Source organism: Telopea speciosissima, chromosome 3 (genome assembly GCF_018873765.1).
Source record: "Telopea speciosissima isolate NSW1024214 ecotype Mountain lineage chromosome 3, Tspe_v1, whole genome shotgun sequence".
NCBI lineage: Eukaryota > Viridiplantae > Streptophyta > Magnoliopsida > Proteales > Proteaceae > Telopea > Telopea speciosissima.
Genome location: NC_057918.1, coordinates 20,173,712 through 20,187,482, shown reverse-complemented (window position 1 = coordinate 20,187,482; position 13,771 = coordinate 20,173,712). Strand labels below are relative to the sequence as shown.

The 13,771-nt window shown below is 38.1% G+C and overlaps 2 protein-coding genes across 2 annotated transcripts; one reads left to right on the top strand and one right to left on the bottom strand.

Annotated features, from left to right (window-relative positions):
• Positions 1-1,029: 1,029 nt before the first annotated feature.
• Positions 1,030-10,141, top strand: LOC122656008 (molybdopterin synthase catalytic subunit-like). The gene is made up of 2 exons (XM_043850424.1): positions 1,030-1,051; positions 9,460-10,141. The coding sequence occupies exon 2, from the start codon at positions 9,460-9,462 to the stop codon at positions 10,075-10,077; it is 618 nt and encodes a 205-aa protein (XP_043706359.1). The 5' UTR covers positions 1,030-1,051; the 3' UTR covers positions 10,078-10,141.
• A 1,973-nt stretch (positions 10,142-12,114) lies between these two features.
• Positions 12,115-13,074, bottom strand: LOC122654946 (F-box/LRR-repeat protein At3g48880-like). The gene is made up of 2 exons (XM_043849201.1): positions 12,701-13,074; positions 12,115-12,610 (listed from the first exon to the last, which is right to left on the bottom strand). The coding sequence occupies exons 1-2, from the start codon at positions 13,072-13,074 to the stop codon at positions 12,115-12,117; spliced, it is 870 nt and encodes a 289-aa protein (XP_043705136.1).
• Between the last annotated feature and the right edge of the window lie 697 nt (positions 13,075-13,771).

Sequence of the window (13,771 nt, the reverse complement as noted above, 5' to 3'; positions counted from 1 at the left end):
TCCACTTCATTCTGGTCCCAACTGAAGAACTGCGGGCTATTTGATAGAGACATTAAGGGCATAATGAAATGGTTTCCTGGTACAAGCAAATGGTTAGGAAATCTGCTTGTACCAGGAAGGCGTGGTCTGTTAGTTATTAAGAAATCTGTCCCAGCTGTTGAGAACGACAACAATAATGGAACCATCTGAATCCGTAAGCTGGAGCAAAACCTGCGTGGTCTTAGTAATCGATATTGATCCGATGATACGACTAATAATGTTCTTGCTATGAAGAAGTAAATTTTATTGATTTTTTGTTATTTTACTGAATAATAGAGGAAACAATAACAAAAAAATAAAGATCAAACTTAAACTATGGATCTACCCAAAAAATAAAAAAAAAACCCCTAAACTATGGATAATTCAAAAGAGAGTTGTAGAAATCCTCTAATCAGTCTGATTAAAATCTGCTCATACGATTCTGATTCCTCAAACCATGCTTTTATGTGGTAGACAATTTTGACCACTGAAGTAAGTCCATTAGAATTAGAAACAACCACCCCCTCGCCCCAAAAAACAAATGTTATTCAATTATGGGGCAAGAGAATGCAAATTGGTCGTCTAGGCCCTGCACTAGCGTGAGGCCAATGAAAATACACATACAAGCATTGGTTTAGATAGGATTTTTAACGTCATTGGGGGCTTAGTGATTTTTTCACGTGCTCGAAGAAAAGCAACCGATTACTGTTGTTTTTCCCTCTGGGATTAGTTACTATTAGGAGTTATTTGTTAGTAAAACAGTATTTACAAATCGACGTATAACACTAGACATCAAATCTACACCTTCCATCGGCAAGGACCACCCTAGACATCTCTATCCTTGTCTCCTTGCCACGTGGCATTGTAGCGAATCTTCTCTCTCTCTCTCTCTCTCTCTCTCACTCTCCAACCCAGTCCTTTTAATATGACATATCCCTCGTTCTCTTCTCAGGAACACACCAGTTCAGCGAGCAAGCTGAGTGAATCTCAAGCGTAATAATCTTCTGATATAGACTTCTTTGACGAGCTGAAGGTACTGATTCCGTTCGATTCTGCAAGTTCTCTGTTCCAATATGAACTTTTATGATTTTAGAGATTTATATTGGTGGAGGGTATTAGGAATTTAAAGGGTATTTAGAGGAATAGAATGAAGATTTTTTCTCTCAAATCGTTGCTATTTTCGTTTAGATTCATGTATATTTCTAGTAGATTTTATCAAAATGGTAGTTAAGTCAGCTAATTGATTGTCGATTGTTGAGGTCTTCTCTATTGTTGTAATTTTGTGACTGTCTGTGATGCTCAGATGATATATTATAGTAATTTCTAGCTCTGGCTGCCCACCATGTAAACCCAATTGTTAATCTTTCTTTTCTCCCTTCCCCGACCTTTTTTAGTATCCAAAGTTTTATCCAATCAATGATTCCATCTTTCTATGCGACAGGCTTGTGTTCAACTCTGAATTTTCTATACCCTTACCGAGATCGAATTCAAAGCAACCATACGACTTCTCTGTTTGGTATTATATTTTCATTACCTGTTGGAGCCTATATTCTACCTTGGCCAATACTCGAAATGTCCTGTTTAAAAGCAATGGGGCGCCTTATGGTATGTAAGAAAGATGACTGCCTTGGTGATCAAGGCGACGCCTTAGGACGCCTTGTGAGTAAGGCATTCGCTTTTTGGTTTTTTTTTTTTTTTTTTTTTTTATATTTTTTGTTTTTTAACCTTTTTTATGTACTTTAAGATATTTTGATTGACAATATGTCATTGGTTGTACATTTTTGGTGTCATGCTGTGAGAAGCATGGAATCATATGTTAAACTTAAAAATAAAAATTCAAAACCTAAATACTAATGCCAATCTCGATTCACCTAATCACCTTCGCGGGACATACCAAAATAAAAATAAAAAAACACGAAAGAGAAAAGAAACAGCGCAGCGGCGACTTGCAGCGACTCCGACAGAGCTCAGCTCAGAACTCAGTCCTTCAAGGCTTCGACTCCTTCTCGGTCCTCCCTCTCAGTCCCCATCCTCCACTGTTGTCCGGCGAGGCAGCGACTTGCAGCGACTCTGTCAGAGCTCAGACCTCAGTCCTTCGACTCCTTCTCAAGTTCTCAGTCTTCCCTCTCAGTCTCCATCCTCCACCGGCGTCCGGCGAGGCTAATTGTAAGTATTGTGTTTTTTTTCCCTTTTTCCTTCTAAAATCTAAACCCCTTTCCCCTTTTTAAGTTCTAACTTCTAACCTCTCCTCTCCACTGACACCCCCATCTCGAGCATCCACCCCCACCGGAGAGAGAAGCAACCTCCACCCCACCGGCGACATCTCCAGCCTTGTAATTATTGTGCTTTTTTTTTTTCTTCTTCTTTTTTCCTTCTAAACCTAAACCCCTTCTAACCTCTCTACTCTCCATCGACATCTCCAGCCTTGTATGTTCTTTTGTTTTTTTCTAAAGAGGACCGTGGACTGTGGAGTAACAAACAGTTCCTTTAACTTCATTCAATCTTGTCTTTCTTTCTTTTCCTCCTTTTTTTTTCACAGAATTGAATGATTTCTTTGTTGGACTAAAATGAAGTGATCACAAGACCAGAACTTGTAAATATTTCATATTTATGAATGGTTTTGAACTTTTGATTGGGCCGCTCTCTTGGCTGCATTTGGATGGACTTAGGAGAGAGGTCTTTTCGTTTCGTTTTGTCTTTCCCTCTTTTCCGTGGAGGTCTTTAAGGTGTTTGTAGATATGCCCGACCCTTAGCCGACATGTCATGATTATGCTATTTTGCAATTCCTTGATTATGTACTTCAATTCTTTCATATTTATTTAGGATACAAGTAGAATTATATAAAAATTAATATGCTATTTATGCCTAATAAAATGATTATATAAAAAAAAGAACACTAGAACGCTTTGTTCGCCAAGGCGACGCCTTGAGGCCGCCCTATCGCCAAGGCGCTTAGGAAGGCCCTCAAACGCCATGGTCGCCTTGCCGCCTTGATAACTATGGTGAGAACTACCCTAGCATATATTAATCAACCCCAGAATATTTTTTTGTTTGAGTATATCAAATGCTTACTCATGCTTGAAATACATGATTTTTACTAGCTAAGCAATATTTGATCACATCGATGTATACCAAAAATACGCTTTCTTAGTCATTGCAAAGATTTGATCAATGACCAGCTTGGGTGGGTGCCTCTTATCCTTATGAATTCTAGATTTGAGGAGTATGATCGAGGATATATTCTCTAAAATCAAAGTAAAAATCTATGACTGTTGTGATTGCAAAATGTTCTATGTCTGCAATTCCATATCGTACCAGGCCTAAGCCAACCTGAGGGCCCTGCTTCGTTCCACCTTAGACCAATTCTAGGGATATTCTTCTGGCTATTTATCCCATCCATGGTCCCTTTTTAAGTGTAGTTAATAATTTTTCTGAGGACTTTTTAGTGTTAGGTAAGTGTATTTCTTGTAGGAATGTTTCAGTTGCTTTTTATAATTTATTGGTTTTACTTATATACATTTTTTAATGGGAAAAAGATAATTTTAGTTGGAGTTGGAGTTCCATTTTCTGATCCTTTATAATGCGATGTGCACTTTCCCTTAAGCCATTGAATTTCCTGAAGTTTAGAATTTTCTACTGTTATCTGCATAGCTGCATGGGTTATTTGCTGGGAAGAGTGGATTCCATACAGAGGATTTTCCCTATTCGAGTTCTTCTTTCTGTTCTTCTACCTCTTCTGGTCTTCTTCTAGTTTTGAAATAAGCTCTACAAGAGCAATTCAGAGGCTTTCTTCAACATTCTAACAAGTCAGACTATCAGTTTCAAATTAGCAAGCCTATTTCTTTTGTGTGACACAACCATCTTTTATTCAATTTGATTGATCTGTATTCTCAATTTTGGTTTAGTTTCTATTAATATGGCTAATTGGTGTTTTAGTCTCATATATAGATAATAGGATTATGTCTTGATGAAGCTTTCCACTGTAAATCTTCAAGCTTCCATGAATTTGCTCATGAGAGGTGCTTGTTGAACAAATGATGAATCCCTTTGAGGCTTCTTCACAGCTTGGGATTGATTAGTCCTTGCAAGGCTCATACACATATTAGAAATCCGAGGAACCATCATCCAACTGTTTTCATCACCAAAACAAGAGGCATGAACCTATATAAATGAACTTGGTGTTGCAGAGATGAGGATGTTGAGATGGATGAGAAGGATAAAGTGAGGAATTACCATATTAGAACTGGCTTGGGAGTAGCTCCGATACATGATAAATTTAGAGAGAGTCGTTTGAGGTGGTATGACCATGTTCAATAGAGGTCTTTAGTTGCCCTAGTTCGGAGAAGTGACCTGATCCTGATTGAAGCATCCAAAGAACCAGGGGTAGGCCTAAGATAACCATAGGAGAAGTGGTGAAGAAGGACATGCTTAGCTTAGGCCTTGTTTCTGGTATGACCTCAAATAGAGCTGATTGGAGAGCAAAGATCCATGTGGTCGATCCCATTTAGTTCGATCATGATGTTGTGATGCTATGGCTGTATTACACTCCATTTCGAGATCTAGAGTAGAATGTTGGGCAGTTAAGAAGGGATGATGCCCTAGAGTTTGTGTCGATGTTGTATCCCCCCCCTCTTACTTCTTTATGATTATTTTGCTGACTCTTCTAGTATCCATGTAGCCGACCCCATTAAGTTGGAATAAGGCTATGATGATGTTGTTGGGCTCAACCATAAATAAATAAGGTGATATAGAGCCATAGAGGATGACGTTTCACAGAGAATTAAAGTAAGATGGATGAAGTGGAGAGGTGTGTCTGAAATGTTGTGTGATCGACATATTCCTTTAAAGCTTAAAGGAAAACTTTATTGGACAGTCGTACGACCGGCTATGATGTATGGGGCGGAATGTTGGGCAGTTAAGAAGCGTCATATAGATAAACTAAGTGTCTAAGTGTAGTAGAGATGACGATGTTGAGATGGATGTGTGGCAAATTAGGAAGGATAAAGTAAGGAATGATTTGATTCAGATTGAAGGAACTAAAAGAGCTAGGGACAGGCCTAAAATGACCCTAGGAGAAGTAGTGAGGAAATACATGCATAGTTTAGGCCTTTTTTCCAGTATGACCTCGAATAGAGCTGATTGGGGGCAAGGTTTATTTCGGATAAGGCTGAGTTATTGTTGTTTGTTCTTTTTCTTTTTACTATTATTATTAATATTTTGTCTTTGCAAGGATCCATGTAGCCGACCCCATTATTATTATTATCAATCGGAATTGGCATTGACCGATTTGATTCCCGATTCCAATTTTTGAAACCTTAAAAATCTCCTCATCAACAACATTACCCTCTAAGTTGCAATGAAACAGTCTGACAGTCTTAGGATAACAGTTCTCAGTCAAACCTACAATGGTTCTCCAACCTAGGTTTTCAAATAAAATTCCAATACTGTAGGCTTTCAAATGTGAATCACGGACATACCAGTCAGTAGTGATTCGTCCATTTTCATAATTGCTCCATAAATTCTGAGCACACACAGATGCAAATATTTGATTATCATTCACTTCTTTCCTCCTTTCGTCTTCGTTCAAGCTGCTGGAGAATTGCTTAGAAGATTCTTCACTTTCCTGTGATTCTTCTTCCTCTTGGATAGGATCAGATGAGTTTGATGATGGAGTAGGAGCTTCAGGGGAAGCAATCCTGCCTCCACTTCTTCCTCTGCCTCTCTTCCAGCCCTAGATGGTCTGGGCCATTTGAGTGTTGTATAGGGTAGAGATGACAGCTGGGATGCTCTAGGGGAAAGAGAAATAGAGAGGTAAAATGGAGAAGGAAAGAGATGGAAGGCGAGACAAAGAGATGGGAGACTCACAAACAGAGTACTGTTAGTCATGGATGTCTCCACAGAGTTTGAAGACGAAGTGAAATGAAAAGGACATGAACGACCTAATTTAACTTGGGGCGGGCGGATTTCCTTGCTGTTTCCCTTAATTCACCTGGACATCTACACTGCTTGATGCAGCACAGACTTGGTTCCAGGGATAGAATGGGATTAGATCCCCATACATTTAAATATATATTACAACACACAAAACAAAGACATGCCAGATAACTATAGGAGTAAGCTAAAAGTGGAAAATCCAAACACAAACAATACAAATAAAAAAGAATTAAAAAGGAGATCCTAGACTATCATACAAGATTTATACGTAGGTAAGTTACCAGTAGGTGTGATTGGTTGAAGTCCCAACACCAACCTTCCTTACACAGACCTGCTAGTAGTAGCATTCATTATAGGCTCAAGATATAGAGTTTCAGCAATATTATTTTGATTACCTTTTTTGCTTCTCTCCATGGCTTGTGAAGATTAATCCTTTCCCGTTCCTCATTGATTTTCTCAAGTACTTTCTTTTCTTTCTCCTTGTTTCCTTAGATAGTTGAGTTTTAATCTGAACCTGCAAGCACTTGAGGGAGTTCTTTGGTAGCCATTTGAGATTGGATCCTTTCAAATTAGTTTTTAGGCAGCAGTGAAATCTCATATGCCCCTTTTTACCACAACCAAGCAATATTTCAGATGAAAACGAAATGCTGGAACTTTATGAGTTACCTTACTAATAGATTTTTCAAAATTTGAAGTGTGACCATTCTCAATAGAACTACACATGGTGCAAATATGGTCACTTTGCACATAATTAGTTATAAGTCGATTAGAGAGCTCTTCATGTAGTTCATTCATTCAAATGCCTTCGAGGTCTTCACTTTTAAGGCCTAATATTTATTACACATTTTTGCCTATTCTGAGTGCAATTCCTCGAAGGCATTTGAAAATTCTTTATATGAGGGATCATTTCCTTTCTCATCACAATCAAGGGCTCATTAGTAGGGTCAAAGTAAGACTACAAAGCACATGCGGCAATCTTCATCATTTGAGTCCTCATTTTTAGACTCTCTTTAAGAACATCCCACGTGGCTGACATGACCTTTTTCTTTCTTCTAGATTTCTCATCCTTCTCAAAATAAGGTTTCCTTGCTTGGCACTCATTTTCCAAGTGTCCAAATTTTTTACAGTTGAAGCATTGGACACCCTTGGGAAACCTAGATTTGCCTTTGTTACTTCTAAGAAATCTATTGAACTTTCTGGTCATTAGGGCAGTGTCTTTTTCACTACTACAATATTCCTGTGCGAAGAAGCCCCAAGTGATATACCTTTTTTGTATCATCATCCATTTACCTATCACCATCTCATGGGTGATCCGGGATTCAACCAACTCCTACAGAGATAATTTTTTAAGGTCTTTGGATTCTTGGACAGCCGTTACCTTTGGTTTCCACCTTTTAGGTAGGGACCTCAAAACCTTGTTTACTGGCTCCACCGAGGGATAAGTCTTCCCAAGTAATTTTAACTCATTTATAGTGGTGGTAAATCTAGCATACATATCATTAATTGACTCCGCATTATTCATCTTATAGGTATGAACAAGAACTGATTTTAGAGTCCTTTACCTGAGAGGTTCCTTTGTGGGTCACCCTAGAGCTCTTTATAGCTCCTTTGTCATTTGTAAGAGGATACACGGTTGAATTTGTCGGGGCTAACGCACAGGAGTGCATTCAAAGTTTGCATTCAGAGCTGCTGCCTTATTTTCATTGAGATCCAAGCAGATTTTGGTGTTTTGGTCTCTACCCTTGTGGTGCCATTGAACTTTTCGGATTAATTAGATCCATGAGAAGAGTACCAAGTTCTAATATCACTTGTTAGATCATGTGGCAACCCAAGAGAGAGGGGGGGGGGGGGGGGGATGGAATTGGGTCTTTAAAAATTTAAAAGCTAAATGCTCAAACAGAACAGAATGCAAATGCTGAAGTAAATAAATATTTGAGCAAACACCCACCCAAGGAAATTGTAAGAGAAAAATAAAAAACAACAAGAGAGAGAGAGAAACCACCAGTTTATAGTGTTCAAGAAACTCTCCCTACATCATGGTTCAAGAACTCGGTCAAAACTGTCGGTTTCGCAAGAAACCGAGACGAAACCAAGGGCCGAAACCATATGTTGCGTGGTTTCGATGGGTTACGAATGGTTTCGACATTGTTTTGGCCATATTTCGGTAATTTCGCAAGTTTGGACCTGAACACCTATATAAATTCACTTATCCCCATCGAAACTTGAGGAAACCTAGTTCTAAACCAAGACAAGCACTTATTTATGCCAAATATCATTTTAAGTAAATGAATTTTTTATTTCATTAACTTAATATATTATTCATAAATAAGCAAATGCCATCTATTTTAATCCAATAAAAATAGTTAAAAAATTAAATTCAAAAAGGATATAAGTCAACCCCCCAGTTCAAGAACAAAAACTAGATTTGTAAGTCCAATATTCAACTGTTAAGCTGGGGGGTTTCTTGAATCTAAAAATTCCATAAATCTTAATATGATAAAACATTGCTAAAAACCAAAAAGAGCGGTAAAAATATTCATTTGCTTTGATGTCTAAAATTTATTTTCATTCAGAGCGATTTTAAACAACATTCGTGCACACAAAATTAAGTTTGACCGAAACATAACTCCTTCAATATAAATCAGATTTAGGCAATCTTGGTGTAGTATGTCAATACTTTGTCCTTTGATAAATATACCTTATCCTGTTCCACCAGGTGGTAATTGTGCTAGCCATTCTAATCTTGCTTGTAGTGCTTATTTATGACATTCTTGTTCTTTGTGTAAGTTACTTTTCATGTAAATACAGAGACATTTTTGATAGTTTACTGTCAGTAAAAATTATTATTTTATTACTAAATTTTCCCAATTTATGTACTGTCAATCTAATTTAAAACTTATTTTACAGCATCATCATATTGATGGAATGATCACTGTTATGGCATTGGTATGATTGCAACAATTTTCTAGCTTGACCAATAAAAATGTATTCTTTCAGGACCTTTCTGCCCTTTATTGGGGCTTCCCTTTCTTTTAGCAAGGGTGTTTCGGCCTCTACTCTTTTGCCCTTCTATTTAATAACAGATCCGCTAAGAACCCCACCCCAACACCCCCCCCCAAAAAAAAAGAAAGAAAGAAAAAGGTTGTCTATGCAAATTGTCTTGTCATCCTTGAGCTCTTTGTTTAAGTTGAACACATCTTAAGCCAATTAAACTTTCGACAAGGTGTTTCTTTAGTGATTAATAAAAATTATGAGTTTTCATTTTCATCTTCTGCAATACAGTTGATTTCTGCTGAGCTCCACTGATACTTGAACCGCTTCTTCTTGTATGTTTATCTGCTGGCATTTGTATCTGATTGATCACTTAAAATCTGATTGCCTTACTGGTTTTTATGTTTGAAACTATTTCTTGGGTTTGATTTTAGTTTTTGTTTAGTCATGTTGCATAACTAATGAAGGAATATTAATATTTCATTTAAACTCCTTCTAAAGGGAACTTGAACGAAGATGGCTGATGAAGAAAAAACCCTAATTGAGATATTGGAGGAGTTTACCCCTATTGACGTTGCCAAATACATGAATTTTGTCCATAGCTCGAAGTCTGGTGCAATTGCTACCTTCTCTGGTACAACACGAGACACCTTTGAAGGTAAAACTGTCGTAGAACTACGGTATGAAGCATATGTACCGATGGTGATACGCAGCGTTAAATCTATCTGTTTGTCTGCTCGATCATCATGGTCTCTTGATTCCATTGCTGTCGCTCATCGTCTGGGACCAGTTCCTGTAGGAGAAACAAGTATTTTCATTGCAATATCAGCAGTCCATAGAGTTGATGCCTTGGATGCATGCAAGTATCTGATCGATGAGATAAAGGCATTGGTTCCAATTTGGAAGAAAGAGGTCTATTCAAATGGAGAAGTTTGGAAGGAGAATTCAGAGTTTTTAGAGAGGAGATCAGAGATTGGGACTCTACCGGATCTTGGTAGTGGGTGTTGCCGGGTTAAGGTTAAAGTAGAGGAACAGAACACCAAGAACTGTTGTGGAAGTAAGGTTAAAGTGGGAGCCAATGGAGCTCCTGAGCATGTTGGTACAAATAATGGAGATATTGAAGAGAATGGATGATGCTATATCGACATGTTTCAAGATTTGTTTTGCTGTATAAATATCATCGAAGCCTCAGTTTTCTTGTCTTCTACAAGGTCTGTTTGTTGAATGCTTCTCTGAATACTTAATATGATAACAAAAAAATTTCTCTGAAATTTACGAAGTACAGGCTTCTTAACCTGTTAATGGAGTGTTAGTATAATTTGTTTTTATGGGGTGCTTTTAGACTCTGTGTTTGTAGTAACTTTTCTCCCCTCCCTCCTTTCCTCTTATTTTTTCCTCCAAATTGGGATTAAGAAATAGTTCGTTTGTATGGATCAATTCATTTTAAAAGCCAGCCCTGGCGTACAAATGCCAAAAGTTTTAACAACTTAATATAGCCTAACTTCTACATTGTGCAGCTATTATTTGTTAGTTCATATTTAAAAAAAAATGGAGATTATTTTACTAGGCAAATCCAGTAGCAAAGGGGCCCTTTTGTGCAGACTCTTTTCCTTTGAATTCTGGACCTTTTGCTAGGGGATTTAACTGGCTGTATAGGATAATGACTCTTTGTGCTATTGCAACCTGTTGGTTGCAGGTTCAAAACTTGGAACAGCAAACTCTTGCAAAGCAGGGGTAAGGCTGCGTACATCTGCCCCTCCCAGACCTTGCAGTTGTTGGAACCCGCTTGCACTGAGACACTTTTGTAAATCATATGCACAGAATGTATGATATGGATCCATGCAATTAACATTGTTGGCAGTTGAATTTCAAAGTCTATCTCAGCTGGACACTCATGAACCATGACAGGGAGTGATTATACTGATCCTATTGATGGTTTCACAAAGAACTATGTCTGCCTCTCTTTCTGGTGTAGTAAGATCATCCAATAGATGGACTATAACCACCATACTCATTTTGATGCTTGATTTTCATTTGAAATGTCCATTCTCTTGTGTCAAGACTTGGAGTTTTTGATTTGTCTCTAGATTGTACATTGATATGTATGGTTGAAATGGCTTGGCTCATTTGGTTAACCTCTTTTGAGATTCTGCAAACAGAACAATCAAAATTAGGTATTTATGCTGAGGACAGCTGCCAGGATTATGGTGGATACTATACTATTGGATTTGATTCATTAGGAAATGTATCAGAAAATTGAATTTAGTTCTCTAACCTCAATAGACCTAAAATCAGTCTTGGTGTTGTTATAGGGTATTCAAAAACTCCATCTCATTCTCATGGAAGGGGAGAATAGTAACATTGAACACTACAAATTCAATCCTCTCCTGCCAGACCCTTCAGCATGGATCCAACAGCTGGAGCCATTGGGTCAGCACTGGAGAGGATCGGGGTCTAGGTAACTTAGCCCTCCTCTATTCAGCAATGAGGGATCCTTGCAGCGAACCACATTGGCAATGCTTGCACAGCGACAAGGACACACTCCCCTTCAACAACCCTAAGGGCTCTAGAGAGAGAGAGAGAGAGAGATGAACTTCCCTTTCTAGCTGATTTAAGTTTGAATTGTCGCCCTTACAGTTAGAACGTTCCCTGTGAATTTGATATGCCATGCCCACCAAAAAAGCTATGGACATTTTGGGTTAAGGTTCCTGATCCTGGAATCATCCTAGACAGAAAAGAGGCTTAGCCACACTTCCACAACCTTAAATTATATCATTTATCCAGAGTGGAATACTGAATGACTCCTATCGAAATCAAAAGACCCCTGCCCAATGCACAGATATTTCTCTTTTAAATATGGTATACCTTGTTTGAGAGGTTTGGAGTGCGTAGGTTGGCAGAATAAGGTAGATGTGCTTTATATTAAATGGATGTTGTCGTTATGAAAGCTAAAGACAATTCAAACAAAGCAATGAGCAACATTGGTTCATCAACAACATAAAGAAACATAGGAAGGCAGCAAATCTAAAACACAAAATAGAGGATCTAATTTGCAACACTAAGGTTGTGGACAATTTGAGGAAATCTAGTCATGAACCTTAACATTAATCCCTCTTGAATAACTGACAAAAACTCTAACAAATCATCAATAAACCTAAGGACATTTAATAATCAGTCACTTTCACTTTCTTCACTTTCTTCACTTTCTTCACTTTCTTCACTTTCATCAATACAGGGATTCCTGTAAGAAGGCTTTCCATGAATCATAAAGGTCTTGATGTGAGAAGCCATCTTTAATATCTCATCATCTTTAGCTTTAAACCCACCCGAATTCCTTGCATCAAGTAGCACCAGTTCTTTACAGCCTTTCAATATCCTCTTCAGACTCATACGGGGTAGTGTAGTCCACCTCAGCCTCAAATATTTGATCTTCGGAAGCAATCTTACAATGGCTGATGCTTCTTTATAGCCAATATCACCTCTTACAGATAAATCATTGAAATTTTTGCAGTTGAGACTGATTCGAATAAGGATTTTCTTGAAAGAACGAGTGGATCCCAAGAATAACCCCTCCAAATCCTTGCATTTACTTATTAGTCCTTCGATAAGTTTACCATGTTCTGGAAAGAGATCCTCATGCAACCCTAAGTATTTCAATGAAGGACACCTGGGTAATGACAACTCTATTAGAAAACACAATAATATGATGATGGAGACAATAAAAAGTTAAATTTCATGATTTATATATATAACTTACTCGTTTGATATAAGCTCCAAAACCTCTAAGGTGCACTCAGGAGGAAGAATAATGGTGACAGCAGAGTTACGACTTCGTCTAACAACAAGTTTAACAAAGCCTGCGAAAGAAAAATTTTGGATTCGGTACTCTTCCATGAATCTATACACAAAACCACGGGACCACCACACCCATGATTCCGCGTAGAGTGCATGAGGGAACCGAAGTATTTTCCAACACTGAGGATTAAGGGAGGCTTTGTACCAAGACTTGCAAACGAAGGGAATGACCAATGTCAAAGATTCTAATCCCGCAGATTCTGATCCCAGCATCTCAAACACCTTAATCAAATAATCCGTGTTCAACTCTGCCCAGTTCCTCTTTTTCTTCTTCATCTTTTCTCCTCCTGGAGTTGGAGAGAGAGAGAATTATAGAATGAACAAGAAATAAGATTTGGTAATTGGATGGATTTATAAGGGGAATATGGTTGGGAGACCCAAAAAAAATCATTCTTTCTAGCCCTTATTAATTAATGGAAGGAATTTCAGTTCCCACGATTGAAAAGTCCAGGAGTGGCAACTGGATAGACTCAATTAATCAATCAGCCAAAACTATACTAGACTGCGCCTTCTCATGTTCCAGTCTCGAAAACCACACATTAGTTTGATCTACTTGATAGATATATCAAAATAGTAGTGAGGATTTTTAGATAATCTGGACGGTTAATTCCTTAGGGCATGGCATGAATGTACAGGAACTAGAATTTTAGGGTTCCTATCCGGTAGGCAAAGAAAGGGGTCGGTCATTTGGAAAGTCTACTTTTCAGATTTCCCTTTAATGAAATGAATACTACTAGGATTTTAAACAAGTTTCAGAAATAGTAAACCGAGCTTCAAAGTAAACATAACAGAGACGGAAACATAACAGAAGCAAATAGAAACTACAAAAACTTCTGAGTTAGAACTTAGAACCTTAACTGGAGACGATCGGAATTGCCAATTTCTGAAAATAGAAGGATGAAAGAGTGGCCGGAATCGTTCCTAATAGACCCAACAGCCCTTCAGCCGATTCTCAATGCATAGACCCGGTGGT